The sequence below is a fragment of the Giraffa tippelskirchi genome, chromosome 11 (assembly GCF_054371585.1).
Source record: "Giraffa tippelskirchi isolate mGirTip1 chromosome 11, T2T-mGirTip1v1.2.pri, whole genome shotgun sequence".
Lineage (NCBI taxonomy): Eukaryota > Metazoa > Chordata > Mammalia > Artiodactyla > Giraffidae > Giraffa > Giraffa tippelskirchi.
Genome location: NC_137285.1, coordinates 125550418 through 125567710, shown reverse-complemented (window position 1 = coordinate 125567710; position 17293 = coordinate 125550418). Strand labels below are relative to the sequence as shown.

At 41.4% G+C, this 17293-nt stretch overlaps 1 protein-coding gene across 20 annotated transcripts in view; it reads left to right on the top strand.

Moving 5' to 3' along the window:
* Positions 1–17293, top strand: part of XRRA1 (X-ray radiation resistance associated 1) — a 67629-nt gene that overhangs the window by 24111 nt on the left and 26225 nt on the right. For 15 of the 20 annotated variants that reach the window (XM_081539637.1, XM_081539631.1, XM_081539635.1 and 12 more), the window contains 3 exons: positions 2598–2731; positions 12287–12415; positions 13160–13377. In XM_081539637.1, the coding sequence (XP_081395763.1) occupies positions 2598–2731; positions 12287–12415; positions 13160–13377 (481 nt within the window). Of the gene's footprint in view, positions 1–2597; positions 2732–12286; positions 12416–13159; positions 13382–17293 lie in introns of all 20 variants that reach the window. The other 5 variants (XM_081539646.1, XM_081539645.1, XM_081539647.1 and 2 more) reach the window with 1 other exon arrangement.

The window sequence follows — 17293 nt, the reverse complement described above, 5'->3', positions numbered from 1 at the left end:
TTGACTAGACGGACCTTTGTTGGCAAAGTAATGTCTCTGCTTTCTAATATGCTGTCTATGTTGGTCATAGCTTTTCTTCCAAGGAGCAAGCATCTTTTAGTTTCATGGCTGCAGTCACCATCTGCAGTGATTTTGGAACCAAAAAAAAAAAAGTCTCTCACTGTTTCCATTGTGTCCCCATCTATTTGCCGTTTTGATGGGACTGGATGCCGTGATCTTAGTTTTCTGAATGTTGAGCTTTAAGCCAACTTTTTCACTCTCCTCTTTCACTTTCATCAAGATGCTCTTTAGTTCTTCACTTTCTGCCATAAGAGTGGTGTCATCTGTGTATCTGAGGTTATTGATATGTCTCCCGGCCGTCTTGATTCCAGCTTGTGCTTCATCCAGTCTGGCCAATTTGCATGATGTACTCTGCATATAAGTTAAATAAGCAGGGTGACAATATACAGCCTTGATATACTCCTTTCCCGATTTGGAACCAGTCCATTGTTCCATGTCCAGTTCTAACTGTTGCTTCTTGACCTGCTTACAGATTTTTCAGGAGGCAGGTCAGGGGTCTGGTATTCCCATCTCTTGAAGAATTTTCCACAGTTTGTTGTGATCCACATAATCAGTCTTTGACATAGTCAATAAAGCAGAAGTAGATATTTTTCTGGAACTCTCTTACTTTTTTGATGATTCAACAATTTGGTGAATACCAGCTAGTCTCTGAAGACAGCTTAAGTGTCACCTGTTGTGTGAAGCCCGTCTGGAGCCCCTGGTAGAGGTCAAACATCTATGCTAGTAGCATTGCTACTTAACAGACACACATTATGTATCTAGCTGCCCGACCAGGCAGTGAGCTCACACAGGGCATGGATTGGTTCACAGTAAGCCTTAAATATACAGGCCTTAAATGAAAGGTTGGTGATGACCATGACAGGCATCATTAAGCATTTACTGTGTTCCAGGCTCTATGCTAAAGGCTTTACCTACACAATTTCTCATAAAAATCCATTATTATTTCTACTTTATAGATAAGGAAGCTCAGGTTAAGTAATTTGTCCAATATCACAGTTAGTCAGGACTTAAAGCCAGGTCTATAGGGGGTATCAGTTAATTACTGCAGTGGAATCAGACCAAACCCAGCCCTCCTCCGACAGTGACCTACAGTTAGTTGTGTTTATGTGTGATTGACTGTGTTTCACTGAAGTGGTAGACTAGAAACCTTGCCCCTGCACCAGCTGTGTAAGATGCTGAAACTGGCCCCATTCAGTAGGGGTCAGTGGGTGTGTGTGGGTGGATGTGTTACCAAGTACTGCTCGCCACACAACAGGCCAGTAAATCAAGTTGTCGGAGCACCGAATAGTGAATTTATTCAGAAAGCCAGCAAACCGAGAAGATGGTGAACTAATGTCCCAAAGAGCCATCTTGCCTGAGTCAGAATTCAGGCTTCTTTTCTACTAAAAGAGGAAGGAGTAAGTCAAACATTTCCTGGTTTAGTCAGCCTCCTAAGGGGATGTATTAATTTCTTCCTTCCTGAAGTCATTCAGAGGTGGCCCTGTTCAGGAGTTTTCCTGTGAGCTAAACAGAGGAATTTTAGCTTAAGGCTCATTACCTGGGAGGCAGGATTCCCTGAGATGGCCCATTACGTATAATTTAATTTTATAGGCAACATCCCTTTAGTGATTAACTGGTAATAAAATAAAAAAGGTTCTTCCCTATTACAGAGAGGGAGGGAAGGGAACAAAGAGCTAAAGTAGGTGTCTGGAGAGGCTCTTCTAGAAAGAAAACCAAGACTGGAGTGATACCATTTATCATAATTGCCTTTGTGTTTGCAGAGAGAAACTCAGTTTCCTGGCTGGCCCCCTAACCCAAGTCAACTATATCATGAATCTCGGTGGCTAGTTAGAATGTGCTTTATGAGGAGGTGACAGTTTGGGTCATTGTCCTCATAAGCCAGTTCATTTCAGCTGCTTATTTTATGTGCACCTACTGTGCCAGGTCCTATGCTAGATTACAATGACAAGGCGCTTCACCTCAGAGAGTTTATAGCCTAGTCTACCACTGTGTACCAGGACCTGCTCGCTTGGCACATCCATGTACCAATATCTCTAGTCCTCAGACTTATATCCAGTTATTACAGTTACCTGGCTGACTATGAGAAATACCCTGGAAGCAGTCTAGATAAAGCACTCAAAGTCAGAGGAGGGAGAGATTCCATCTGGCTGGGACTGCAAAAAGCTTTCAAAAGGAGGGAGCTTTTGCGCTGGCCTTTTAGGGCTTGGATTTTGCTAACATAGAAAGAGGGTGTTCCTGAGTGAAAAGCTCAGCAAAGATCTCTGGGTTGGGTGGGGCAAGGAATAGGGAGAAGTCACTTTGGCTAGCACCACGGGATAAGCAAAAGCTTGCATTATGGGAGCAAAGGCTGGCAAATTGATTGGGAAGTAACTCTTGTAGACCTTGAATATTAATCCAGAGAGTCAGGAGGGTTTTAGTCTGTGGTTGATGGGACCCCTGGAAAGTTAAAAAAAAAAGTAGCCACTTCCCACCTCTTGTATGAGCATGATTGTCACGAGGAGTGCTTCTGTTTCTCGTCTTCTATCTTTGCACCATAGTTCCTGGACCTTTCCTTCAACAGCCTGACGGAGGAGGCCATCGGTGACCTGGGGATTCTGCCACACCTCCGTGTCCTGCTCCTCACAGGCAATGGCCTGACCTCTCTGCCACCCAGTTTGGCTGTCGCAGAGCAGTAAGTCCCATATCCCAGAGTCTGTCCCATGTGTTTCCCTCCTGAGTACAAGTATACAAAGAAATAGTCTAAAGCAGTTCTAAAGGGCTGTAAGGACAGACTGTGAGTGTTCAGAGCCAGGAGAATGCCACCTACTGAGGCTCCCAGTAAAGGTACTGGTGGAATCAAAACCCCAAGAGTTGGGGAGGCCTCAGCTAGGGAGTCCACACCCCTCCCCAATAGGGGGTGACACGGGTGTCTGCATGTCACTGTCCTTTCCTCTGATTGCTCATTTGTAAGTTGTGGCAATTGCTCTTGCCAGACTATTCCCCTTCATGAACCCTCTAAATAAGCTTTGCATATTTCCATTCTGCACATTTGCTGAAGCCGTGCCTTCTGGCCAGAATGTACTGGCCCTTTCTCTCTTAATGATAGTAATACATGTGTAATGCTTACTATGTGTCAGATGCTATTCTGACACACTTAATATATACTAACTCATTTAATCCTCACAACCCCATGAGGTAAGTGTCCTATTATTATCACCCTCATTTCATAGATGAGGAAATTGAGGCACAGGTAGATTAAATAACTCAACCCGAGTTACAAAGCCAAGTCACAGAGGCAGAATTTGAATCAAGTCCACCTGACTCCAGAGAGCAGGCTTATGACCGTTACTTTCTCTTCTTATGTAGCTTCTGTACATATTCCAAGGGCTACCTCAGACTGTCCTCTTTCCCTATCAGAAGCCTTTCTATCTTAACCATTTTAAGTGTACTGTTCAGCAACATTAAGTACATTCACACTATTGGGCAACCGTCACAACCATCCCACTCCAGAACTCTGTTCATCTTGCAGAAATTCCATCAACTTTGGCTAATGGACATGACCCTTTTAAGAGGAATATCAGATAATTCCTTGGATTCCAAAGATATTCCTTTTTGCCCTCAAGGTAGAGCAGCAATCACACCTACTTTTGATAATTGGTATCAGTCACCTAGCCAATATAATAAACCCCTCTCTCCCTGCCTGTTGGTTCAGTGGAATAAAGAACCCAAGAGGCTAGTAGTAAACTTAACTTCCAGTTAAGTCGAACTATTTTTGTGTCCCCTGTAAAAGTATTCCTCCCAAGGAAACTAAGAGCTCTAACTTAGGAACTCAGAGCTGCAGGAATTAGAAGCAAATTGTAAGAGGAGCTGCTTTCATTTTCATTCATTCATTCCTAGGCCCTTATGATCCGGTGTGAGAAAAACAATATCAGTTTTAGTTGTAGTTTATGTGACACTCCATCCTGTAAGTCAGCATCCAACCTCACAGTCGGTAGTCTCTTAGCTAGTGGAATAAATAAGTTGTCAGAAGACTGTTTTATAATTCTGTTAGGTCAGCTACTTCTGTGTGATGGAGTACATGGCAAAAAATTAAACTCCATGTCCTTGAGTCCATTATTGTACTTCTTTGCCATGAAATGTGTTCCATGGTTAGAAGCAATGTTATGTGTACTATTGAAATAATGAATAAGACGTTCTGTAAATCCACCGATTGTGAAGCTTGGCAGAACACTGTGGTTAGGCAGGGAAAAATCCATGTCTCAAATACATACATATTTCAGTAAGAAAAAAAAATCACTGCTCCTTCTATGAAAGTAAATGTCCACTCTAGTCATCCTTCTACTGGATGGTTGGCTAATCCTCCTAGAAATGGTGCCATGTTAGCAACTCAGCATTAGCCTCTGTTATTGGTAGGTTGGGTGTTCAACAGGACTAGTAGCCAAATGAACTTTGTAGAGGGGAAGTATGTAGCCTTCTTCCCTGCTGCCAAGGCCATTTTGCAAGTAACAGGGTATCTAACTGACATTCATGGAATGGGTCATCCTGTTCACCTGATCATTGAGAGTCTTCTCTGAAGTGGATAGTCTTTGGGAGAATTCACACGAGATACAAATAATTCTCATCCTGTTCATTCTGAGAGGTCCATTCACATAATTCTCCCTCAGTCCTCCCTGTCAGCAGTTTTACATTATGGTTTCCAAGCTTTGACTCTTCAGCTAAACCACTGCCCATGAATCAGCATAGACCTGCACTTTTGGCTATCTCACCAACCAAGTAAAATGAACAGTCAGATCTATTGTTCTGGGTTTTATCTCTTGGGAGGATTTCTCCTTCACTGTCTTTCAGAGCCAACTTTGTATGGAGTTATAATCCTGCAACAGTCTGGTTTTGGTTAGTATCAGCATATCATGCAAAATCATTTGTAAATCCAGTTGCATATTGTTCTCCTACACCCAGTGGTCATAGAACATTAGTTATGGGCTGATGGAGAAGAAACAGTACAGCAGGAGTAGGCATCATAGAAATCTAAGCAATGTTAATTCATTCAACTTTTCCAGATTTGCTTGAGCTGATCTCCAGTGTTATTTTCATGTGCTGAGGGAGTTCTGAACATTCAAGTCATGATGCACAGCTCAGGAAATGTGATCACTGTAGTGTCCCATGGGCAGGTGTCAGTCTCTACCAACATGCAGGAGTAAGCCAGAAGCTGTTTTTCAAAAGGAAAATAGTTATATGAAGAATAGAGCATAACTTTGCTCAAAAAATGATTCTGTAATTGGTGCCTTAAAAAGGCTCTATTCATAGAGTGAGTGACCATTCACTCTATTTATCATCCAAACCAGGAACATAGTTGAGAGGGGAAAGCACCACTATTAATTATTTGGCGATAACAGGTGAAAGCTCAAACTGTCCCTGAAAACAAGGATATATGGTAACCCTATCTATACAGCCTTAGACAGTTAGGATACAGTTGGACCTGCTGAGTCATAATGCCCAATACACTTGTAAATGACATAATGCCCAGAGAGCAACTTGCATGGCAGTTGGACCTGTTGCAGAGCCTTGCCTTGCTCTTCCCACACAAAACTAGCAGCCTCAGTAAATGGATCAGAACAGCACAAATGTTTTATATGTAGCTGCCCAAATCAAAAAAAGCCAACAAAGTTTTGTAACTTTTTCTTAGTAGAAGGCAGTGAAAGATACTTGTCACATTGGAGGTATATTCCAACATGCTCCAGATACCTGGACATCAAGAAAATTAATCACGGTGTCAGTTTCTTGAATTTTTGTAAGGTCTACCTCCATCCTGTGGCACAACCCGTACTGATGCATCTAAAGTATTTGAATTTCCTGCCCATTAGCTCCAATCAACATAGTGTTCTGTGGAATACCAAAATAATCAAGATTTCCATGGATTAGTTTATGATAGGGCTAAAGAGTTAATATAGCCCCCAGGGAAGAGAACAGAGGTATACTGCTGTCCCTGTCAGGTAAAAGCAGCCTGCTTCTGGTAGTTCTTGTTCATTAGTAAAGAGAAAGTAACATCTGGCAGATCCTGAGCAGTATCACAAGTGCTAGGGGCTGTGCTGATGTGCTACAGTAAGAAGAGTCCACATAGGGAACAGTGGCTGAAATTGGAATCACCATGTGATTGAGTAATTTACAGTCATTCTTCAAGACCTGTCTTCTGCACAAGTCAAATAAACAAGATAAACAGGGATGTTATAGGACTCATCATCCTTCTGCCTTTCCAGTTTTTAGTGTTTGCAGTAATCTCTGCAGTTACCTCAGAAATGTGGAATTATCTTTGATTTACTGTTTTGGAAGCAAAATTCCTAGGGCTTCCATTTGGCCCCTCCTATTATAATAGCCCTTATGTTATTGGTCAGTAAAAAAGTGTGGTTATTTTGTCAGTGGCTTAGTGCATCTCTTCTAATGATGCAAGAACTGGGGAGATAACCACAAAGTAGGTTTGTGAGTTTACCAGGTCCATTCACATGCTAAATTTCCATTCTCCCTTTGAATCGTCACAATTGCCCACTTCCCGGTATGGACCATCGTGCCTTTCATACCCCAGACTTAGCACCAATTTGCAGATATTTTCTAATTATGTTTAAAAGCGTTCATTAGCATCCTCTATATTGTTGGAAATGTTCTATATCCGCATTGCCCAATATGGTAGCCACTAGTCATATTGAGCACTTGAAATTGGTTAGTGTGACTGAGGAGCTGAATATTTCATTTTATTAAAGTTTGATTAGTTTTAATTTAAATGTAGATAGTCAGGAACTGAATGAGAAACCATGACTGCCCCTGTGAGCAACTCAAATCACTTTTTTTCCTCACCAGATCTAGAGTTCTTTTGGCTATATAGGTCACCAATAACTCCAAATCAGCGTAACTGATTTACAGAAATTGAAGTTGTTTGAAGCTAGTCTTCAATCCCTGCAAGGATCACACTGTTTTCTAGTTTACTTCCTCTTTGGATTCAGTCCTCCACTGCCCTAAGTTAAAACAGGGGCAGTTGATTGGGGCTCCCTTTCTATGACATACTCTGGACTCCAGTTTTTGGCCTCCTGGACTAGCAAGGTTGTCAGAATCTCTGCTTAGCTTCTCAGCCACTTCTGGAGTTAGCAGAGAGCCCTAGGTGAAAAGTGGCCCCAAATGTTACATGAATCCCTTCAGGTTTTCTCCTTCTTCCAAATCTTGGTGCCCTAACTTTTCACAGCTTATTAGTTCCCAGATGCCCTAAAGAAGATTGTCTTTTATATATATATATATATATATATATATATATATATATATATATATATATATATATGTATATATAGTCTGGATTTTATAGTTTATACTTGGGAGAGAGTTGGCTCATGGTATTTAGTCTGCAGGACCATAAGCCTTTCCATTTATTTTGGCCAGGTGCCTACGTGCCTGGTATGGAACCATTTTAAACTAAGTAAACTAGCTGGCTATTTTATGAACCACTCCAATGATACAAATATGGGCTGGAGTTTTTCAGGAAGACCAGCTTGCCCTCCTCCTTCCCCTTTTCTGTTCACTCCAAGGCAGTTTTCCCTTGGTTTGGGGATGAAAGGAATGGGTTTAGTTCTGGTTCTGAGGGTACCTTTCTTTAGGATCCCAGATTCAAGTGAGTATCTCCAATTATATGCCCCACCTTCTCTTTCAATAATATCAGCAAATATACTTATGGCAAAAGTAGCTTTTTATGCCCGGTTTCTATCTCTGGATTTTTATTTTTATTTTTTTTAAGATTTTTTTTTTTAATGACCATTTAAAAAGTCTTTATTGAACTTGTTACAGTATTGCTTCTGTTTTTTGTTTTGGTTTTTTGGCTGTGAAGCCTATGCGATCTTAACTCCCTAACCAGAGATGAAACCCACACCCCCTGTATTGGAAGGTGAAGTCTTAAACTGGACCTCCAGGGAAATTCCTGTCTCTGGAGTTTTAGATTTTGGCACAGTACTTTACTGTCTTTGCATCTCTTACATCTTTTTATTTTTTTAAAAAAAATTTATTGGAATATAGTTGATTTACAACGTTGTGTTCATTTCAGGTGTACAGCAAAGTTAATCAGTTATACATATACATATATCTACTCTTTCTTAGATTCTTTTCCCATATAGGTCATTACAGAGTATTGAGTAGAGAGTTCCCGGTGCTATACTGTAGGTCCTTATTAGTTAATCTGTCTTATATATAATAGTGTGTGTATGTCAGTCCCAATCTCCCAATTTATCCCTCCCTCCTCCTTTCCTCCCTGGTAACCATAAGTTTGTTTTCTCCATCTGTGACTCTTATTTCTGTTTCATAAATAAGTTCATTTGTACCATTTTTTTAGATTCCACATATACGCGATATCACATGATATTTATCTTTCTCTGACTTACTTCACTCATGACAATCTTTAGGTCCATCTATGTTGCTGCAAATGGCACTATTTCATTCTTTTTTATGGCTGAATAATACTCTATTGTGTGTATATATATATATGCCACCTCTTCTTTATCCATTCCTCGCTGATGGACATTTAGGTTGCTTCCATGTCATGGCTGTTGTAAATAGTGCTGCAGTGAACACTGGGGTGCTTGTATCTTTTCAAAGTATGGTCCTCTCTAGATACATGCCCAGGAGTGGGATTGCTGGATCATGCAGTAGGTCTAAATGATAGGTCTTTTTTTTTTTTTTTAATATATATACTTTATTCATCATTCTAGTTGTTTTCAGTGGAAAGTCTTATCACATGAAGTAAGACAAGTCTTCACCACTCTGTACTTCCTATTTCTTTACATATAAGAAAGAGAGAATAAATATACTCCTGCTTACCTCAAAGTATCAACTGAAATATTTATGCTTTGAAAGCAATGAGGCTTCAGACAAGTATTGTCATTTTCTTCCCACACATCTGTCCACACTCAGTATGCTCTGTCAGTTCCCCTTTTGTGCTAATCTCTTAAATCTTGGTCCCCCATTGTCCACTCTCAAACCACTGTTTTTCTTAATCTTTACAGTCTTTCTTAGTGTTCTCATCGCTTCCCAAGTCTTAAGTTATTTCTCTGCTTCACTTTTGTCATCTGAACTATACACCCATGTATCCTACTTATCGTATCAAACTCATCAGACACATGCCCATGCCAGCATCTCCTCTTCCTGTGTCCCTGGCCTCATTGATGGGCACTGCTCTTCATCTGCTGTGCAGTTGTCCAGGCTAGAAACATGATCATCAGCCTGAATTCTTTCCTTCCTCACCTCTCACAACTAACTAGGCCCAGAGATGCTTGAGACCAACTAGAAACCACACAGCAAGTAAAGCAGCAGTGACACCAGAACCAGAGCCCAGGGCTCCCATGCTTTTTCTAATACGGTACTTGAACTGCCATTCCTGAATGGGAACCCAACCACTGGGGTAGATTCTTACCTTCTAAACAATTCCATTAAAGCTACCAAATTTTAAATGGTATCACTTCCCTTTGCCAAGAGAAGGTATAATAAAAATAGCACTACAGCTGGAAATCTCAGTTTCTTCATTACTGACAGACTCCTGCAACTTCAAAGAACTCTTCTCCCAAAACTGCTGTGGGAAGGGCTCAGCGGGAGAGTCTGATGCTTTCCTATGAAGCTTTGCATCTTGTCTTCCTCACCTACCTACTGATGGCCCCCCTATTTCAAGACATGTGTTTTAGAGACAGAATGAAACTCCTCTATGTTATAATTGGAGCTGAACTTTAAAAAGGCAAAGTAGTGTGACTTTTCACAAGAGACAGGTCAGAGCTAGCTTTTTTATTATGGAGCTTAAAAGGAATTTTTTGAAGTCTTATTTCTTAGCTGTTTCATATTTCACTGAAGTGAAATAAAGATTGGCCAATTAACTATAGATCAACAGAGCTGTGCACCATCCTATAATTACTTTCAGGTAGATTAAAAATTCACTATGTGAAAGTTGGTCCTTTCAGGAAGAGGAAGAGAGTGATCTGTGACCCTGAAAAATACCAGGAGCTAAAGGCTTCTTTCCTGCTCTGTTGAGTGTCTCTGGTCTTTGCATTTCAAGCTCTTGCCCCTCACCTTGCCAGGGCTCTTTTGGAAATGGTATCTGACCCCTTCCTCTTTTTTTTTGGTCAGAATTATCATGGTTATAGTCTACAGAAATCCATCACTATTAGACTAACAAAAAAGGAGGAATTTACTGTAAAAACAATGAGGCATCTAACACCCAGGCCTGGGGCCATGCTGAATATCAGTCCTGAGCATTGTGGAGCACCCCAGAAGTTCTGTCTGTCTGCTTTCAGACCTACTCCTCTCAGTGACTCACCCCATTTGTCCACAGGTGAGTGCCTGTGTTTCTCTGAGCCCCATGATGAGGCACATGACCAGCCAGAGCTCCTAAAAATACTACAGGTACAGTCACAAAACAATGATTTGTCTGTCTTCCTTTCCTCTCCTTCTCTCACAGTTCTTAAGAACATACCAAATTCTCTCTCCTTTTTTTCCTTTGGCCATGCCTCATGGCTTGTGGGATTTTAGTTCTCCAACTAGGGATTGAACCCAGGCCCTCAGCAGTGAAAGCTAGCAGTCCTAACCACTGGACCAACAGGGAGTTCTCTCCCCCTCCGTCTTCATGGTTTAGCTTAAGCATTGCCTTCTCTGGGCTCTCCCCACCTGAGTGGGTGACTCCCATCAAGTTTTGTGCCTGCCTCTGCTCTAGTATTGGTCTCACTGTGTGCTGAGCATCTGTCTCCTCCACGAGACTATAAGAAGAACTTTAAGAGGGGAATGTGTTCTTTTTCTCTTTGTATTCCCTGTGCCTGGCTCCACAAATATGTGTAAAAAAATTGTTGAGTGTGAATGAAGGAATGAGTTCACAGCTGGCTGTATGCTGTCTTTAAATTCACCTTTGAAATATTCCTGCCTTTAGGTGAACTGTTAACAGTCCTTTTGGGCTTTTGAACTCACTGTCTGCGTTTGTCAGCCTCTCTCCCACCCAGCCAGCAGCTACCCTTCCACTTCCGCACCCTTTAATTCACATAGGGCTTGAAGATGTGATGTGAGAGGTGGGCGCTGTAGTGGAAAGGGCCTGGGGGTTTGAAGTCGAATTGGAGCTCTACCACTTTCTGACTACGAGATTTTGGGCAAGTGACTCTTAAGTTTGAATTTCTTCATCTGAAAAGGAGATAGATCGTACCTGTCCTTCCGAGTGCTCTTCTGAGATGACATATATAAAACAACACAATGTCAGGAATGCAGTAGGCTCAGAAGAAAGGGTACTTTCCAGTCCTCTTATTGTAGGCCTGTGATTCACGTATGTGTATGTGTGCGTGTGACCAGGTATCCCTATGTGTTTGTTTTTGTGGATAGAGAGGATGGAGTTGGAGGGAGGAATGAAAACACAATGTGAGTCATCTATCTTTCATGTGCTTAGAAATAATTACCTAAGCCTCATCCACATGGTGATACAAATGAGGTCACATTGATGGTAGTACCTAAAACACCACCACTTCCTACCCCACGTGTGTGATTCAGGACCTCGGCCTGTTACATCCCACTCTCAGGTGTTTCTGAAAATCCTCAGAATTTGAATTTGAATTTAAGAAAAGACTTCTCAGTTCCATACTGATGTGTGCACTCTACAAAGTCATTTAGAGGAGAGCCTCACTGCAGCCAGGAATGGTGCCCTTACCCGACTTGGCCTCTGCCAGGGTCATTATCTCCAAGTGCTTCTGTGGTTACCAGTTCTTGGGGTGACACAACATACTTGAGAGTCTTCCCTGACCCCAAATTGTGCAGTGTTCTTCCTATAGAATGTTTCCCTCTCCATCCTGCCCCAACTTGGTCTCACTGAGTCCATCAGTGAATATGTGCAACCTTTTTCCATACAAAAGATTGGACGTGTGAGTGGGGTTTGGGGAAGGGAGTCAGTTGGAGAGGGGATTACACCTTCTGGTACCTCTCTCTGCAGAAACCATTCTTGGGCACTAGAGAAGTTTCCAAGGTGATTAGGCTTCTTTTTTTTGGTGGGAGGGGGCCACACCACAGAGCATGCAGGATCTTGGTTCCGAACCAGAGCTTGAACCCATGTCCCCTTGCTTCAGAAGTCTGGAGTCTTAACCACTAGACCATCAGAGAAATCCCTTTGTTAGGCTTCTTGATTGATTCCCTATCCTCCATTTCTTCCTGGGAATGATGGAGCTTGTCCTGTGCCCTTGATCGTTACCCCAGGTCTTTGTGCACACAGGGAGGCATCTGTCACATCGCTGACCACCAAGAGGTACATCCTGAGGTTCCCGGCGCTGGAGACACTGATGCTGGATGACAACAAACTCTCCAACCCCAATTGTTTTGTCAGCCTGGCCGGGCTCAGGAGGTAAAGCTAAAAGCCTCTGTCTGCAAGGCCCTCTGTAACCCCCATCCTTGCTCACATCTTGAGTGCTGCTCTGGAAGCCAAAAGGCCTGGCTTTAAATCCCAGTTCCTCCACTTATCTCAGCTGTGTGGCCATGGGTAAGTCATCTCCCCTCTGAGCTTTAGCTCAAGCCAAAAAAGCGAGGCATTAGTAAAGATATTTCTGATCACATGATTGGTTTAGAAGCAGCAAAGAGGAGATTAGGATGAGATGTTATCAGAAACGGGATCCTGACCCTAAGAGAGGAGATGGAATAAAAGAAAAAAGAATGAGAATCAGAAAGATAAACTCTGAGCTCCACCTATAGACGGCCCTCTATACATCCACAGATTGAACCAACATAGAACCCATAGATGTGGAAGCCTGAGTATATTTGGTTAAAGCAATGAAATGCTGGCCTTTAAATGATTAAGTTTTAGATCTCTGGAAATTTTACTTGGGGTTCAAATGCCATTTACTGAACACTACTTTCTGCCACATTATTGACATATTTTGTCATTTAATCCTCACAAGAACCTCAAAAGGTTAATAAATGCTTTTAGAGGTAGGGATATTGAGACCTAGAGAGGGTAAGTCACTGGCTCAAGGTCACAGAGGAGGAGTAAGTGTCTAAGACTGATTCCATGTTCTTTCCCTAAAGTTGCTTGGTAAATGTCCCTGAGGTATCATTACTGCTGTGATTCTGTATTCACTTTCCTTAATTGAAGACTGAAGAAGTTAAGCCTGGACCAAAACAGGATTTTCCGGATCCCGTACCTACAGCAGGTTCAGCTCCGAGATGGGTCTGGAGACTGGGTTGGAGGCAGGGGGAGTCCCCGGAAACAGCCCCAATCCATGCTGCAGCCCAAGTCGTGGATATATGAGGCCTCAGATGACCAGCCGGATTATACTATACTGCCCATGAAAAAGGATGTTGACCGGACAGGTTAGTGATACCCCTTGTTAAAGAGACTCTTGATCCATGGTGTGAATAAGCTTCTAAGGATTGATTCTGAAAGTCTGTGGCTCCCTGGGGAGCTCCTGCTTGTCAACTGCTGGGCCTGGGGAGATTGTGGTCTCACATGAAATATTTCAGTAACTTCCTACTTGTTCTATCAGTCAGGGTGTTTTTACAACCCAGGTACAAGTGGATTTTTTTTCTTTTTTATCTCAAATAGTAAGAGGCTAGAAGTAAGGCTTTCCAGTGATGGTTAATTCTGGGGTGGATTGGCATTCTCAAGGGACTCAGGCTCCTTCCATCCTGTCTTCTCCATCCTGGGCCTGCTTGCTTGTCCTTCCTGCTTGTTCTTTTAGGCTGGTTCCCATTGAGGTCCCAAGGTGGCTACGACATTCCCAAGAATCACATCCAGATGACAACTTTCACAGGCAGAAAAAGTGAAGGAAACATTACCTTTATTGTAAACATGTGCTTAGTCGCTCAGTTGTGTCCAACTCTTTGCGACTCCATGGACTATAGCCCGCCAGGCTCCTCTGCCATGGGGATTCTCCAGGCAAGAATACTGGAGTGGGTTGCCATGCCCTCGTCCAGGTGATCTTCCCAACCCAGGGAATGAACCCAGGTCTCCTGCATTACAGGCAGATTCTTTACCGTCTGAGCTACCAGGGAAGCCCTATTATAAACCTAAATCCCTTCAATACGTGAGTGTATATGTTGATGACATATTCTGGTCCACTGACGTAATTCCCTATTTCTGTGCCAGTACCTCACTGTTTTTCTTTAGCATTTAGTTTAAATTGAGGAATAATTTTCATAGTGAATTTACATATTTCACTCAGTTGTGTCCAACTCTTTGTGACCCCATCAACTGAAGCCCACTAGGCTCCTCTGTCCATGGAATTCTCCAGGCAAGAATACTGGGTGGGTTGCCATTCCCTTCTCCACAGGATTTTCCCAACCCAGAGATCAAACCCTGGTCTCCTGCAATGCAGGCAGATTCTTTACCATCTGAGCCACCAGGGAAGCCCAAATTTATACAGAGTAAAATACAGAAATCTTGTGTAAAGCTTGAAGTTTTCGTATATATACTCTTTTTAACTATCACCCATGTTACAGTATAGAACCTTTTTCAGCATCCCACATGGTACCCTCCCGATCAGTAGCTCCATCATTCTGACTTCTGTCACTATAGATGAGTTTTGTCTGATTTGAAATGCATGTATCACTCAGTGTTAAGTCTGTGGGATTCATTCATGCCATTACCTATATCAGTGGTTCACTCTTTTTTCTTTCTCTTATTTCATTCATACCACAATTTACCCTTTTTACTGTTGATAGATGTTTCGGTAACTTTACTTGGGGGCTGTTATGGACAAAGCTGCTGTGAATATTTTTTTACATGTCTTTTGGTGGGGACTTAAACACTCACTGCTGATGGGTATTTACCCAGGAGTGGAACTGCTGAGTCACAGAGTATAAAAGTTTATTTAGCATTAGTGAATGCTGCCAAATTCTTTTCCAATGTGATTGTGCCAATTTTCAATCCCATATTAATGTAAAAGATTTTCAGCTACTTCATATCCTCACAAATACTTGGTAAATCAGTCTTTTTCATTTTACTGGTTTTGGTAGGTATGTAGTGGTATTTCATTGTTGTTTTGACTTGCATTTCTCAAGGGACTAAAAACTTTGAGTACCTTTTTGTATGTTTATTGGTCACTTTGATATCCTCTTTTGGAAGTGGCTATTTGCTTTTTGCCTATATTTAAATTGGATTGTGTGTCCTTTTTTGTTGTTGTTGATTTGAGTCCTTATGTATCCTGCATCCAAGTGCCTTGTGGATCCATAAATCACAGAAATCTTTTCTCAGTCTGTGGCTTGCTTTTTCATAGTACTGGTGAATTTTGATGAACAGAGGTTCTTAATTTTAATGACGTCCAATTCATCAGTCTTTTCAGTTAGTGCTTTCTATTTGCTGATCAAGAATTTTTTGCTTCTCTCAAGCCATGAAGATATTTTTCTGTATTTTCTTCTAGAAGCCTGATTGTTTTAGCTTTTACATTTGGTCTGTGATCTATCTAGAATTCATTTTTCTATATAGTGTGAGGTAGAGTCAAAGTTTACCTTTTTATGTGGATATCTAATTGACTTAGCACCATTTGTTGAAAAGACTGTGTCCTTTTCCCCATTGCATTGTTGGAGAGGTGTTGTGGTAAGATGGGTGACAATGTATGTGTCTGAGTGACTGTAGCTTTGTAACAAGTTTTCACAATTTATAGTGAAATTCTCGTATGATATTATTTTTCAAAATTGCTACAGCTATTGTAAGGCCTTTGTATTCCTATGCAGATTTTATAATCAACTTGTCAACTTCCACACAAAATCCTACTGGGATTTTGATTGGAATTGCATTGAACCTATAGGCCAATTTGGAGAAAATTGCAGGAGACCTGGATTCAATCCCCGGGACGGGAAGAACTCCTGGAGAAGAGAATGACAACCCACTCTGTATTCTTGTCTGGAGAATTCCATGGATAGAGGAATCTGGTGGGGTACAATCCATGTGATTGTGAAGAGTCAGACATGACTGAGCGACTAACACACTTTGACATCTTTACAATACTGAGTTTTTAGATTCATTAAAATAATATATCCCACCATTTTTTAGGTCTTTTAAAATTCTTTTCAACAATGCTTTGTAGGCTTCAGTGGTCAGATTATGCATACCTTTCATCAGATTAATTCCTAGATATTTGGTCTTTTTCATGCTATCATCCATCAGTGGTATTGCTTTTTAATATTTCATTTCCACGTTTGTTGGTAGTACATAGAAATACTGAACATGTATCCAGTAACCTTTCTAAATTCACTTGTCACTTTTAGTCATTTGCAGGTTCTTTAGGATTATCTATGTTCATGATCATGACATCTTCTCCAGTCTTATGCCTCTTACACCTTTTTATTTTGCTGTCTGAGGCTTCTAACATGACGTTGAGAGACGTGGTGATAGTGGACATCCTTACGTTGTTCCCAATCTCAGGGGGAAACTGTTCAGTATGTCAAAATTGTAAGTTAGCTGTAGATTTTTTTGTGAATGCCTTTTATCAGATTAAAGAAATTTTTTGTAGTCCTCATTTGCTCACAGTTTTTACTATGCATAGATACTGAATTTTGTCAAATGTTTGTTTCTGCATCTATTATGTCATGTGATTTTTCTTCTTTAATCTATTAATATGGTTCATTACATTGATTCTTTTTAGTTCAATGAATATCTGTCATCATGTGTGTGTGTGTTAGTTGCTCAGTCACGTCTGACTTTTTGTAGCCTGCCAGACTCCTCTGACCATGGAATTCTCCAGGCCAGAATATTGGAGTGGGTTGCCATTCCCTTCTCCAGGGGATCTTCCCAACCCAGGGATCGAACCTGGGGTCTCCTGCATTGCAGGCAGATTCTTTACCCTCTGAGCTACCAGGGAAGCTGATCTGTCACCATACATAGTTACAAAAAATTTTTTTTCATGTAATGGGAGTTTTCAAGATCTACTCGCCTAGCTACTTTCAAATATACAGCACAGTATTGTTAACTGTAGTCACCACACTTTATACATTACATGCTCATATATAGCTAGAAATTTATAACCCCCTACACCCACCTTGCTCACTCCTCATCCCCTGCCTCTGGCAGCCATCAATCCATTCTTTACATCCACGAGTTCGATTTTTTTGTTTTGATTTGAGTTGATTTTTGTTATTTTCTTCAGATTCCACATTTAAGGGAGATAAAAACCCTTTGGCAACTCAGATAGGAAAGAATCTTCCTGCAATGCAGGAGACACGGATTCAGTCCCTGGTTTGGGAAGATCCCTTAGAGAAGGAAATGGCAACCCACTCCAGTATTCGTGCG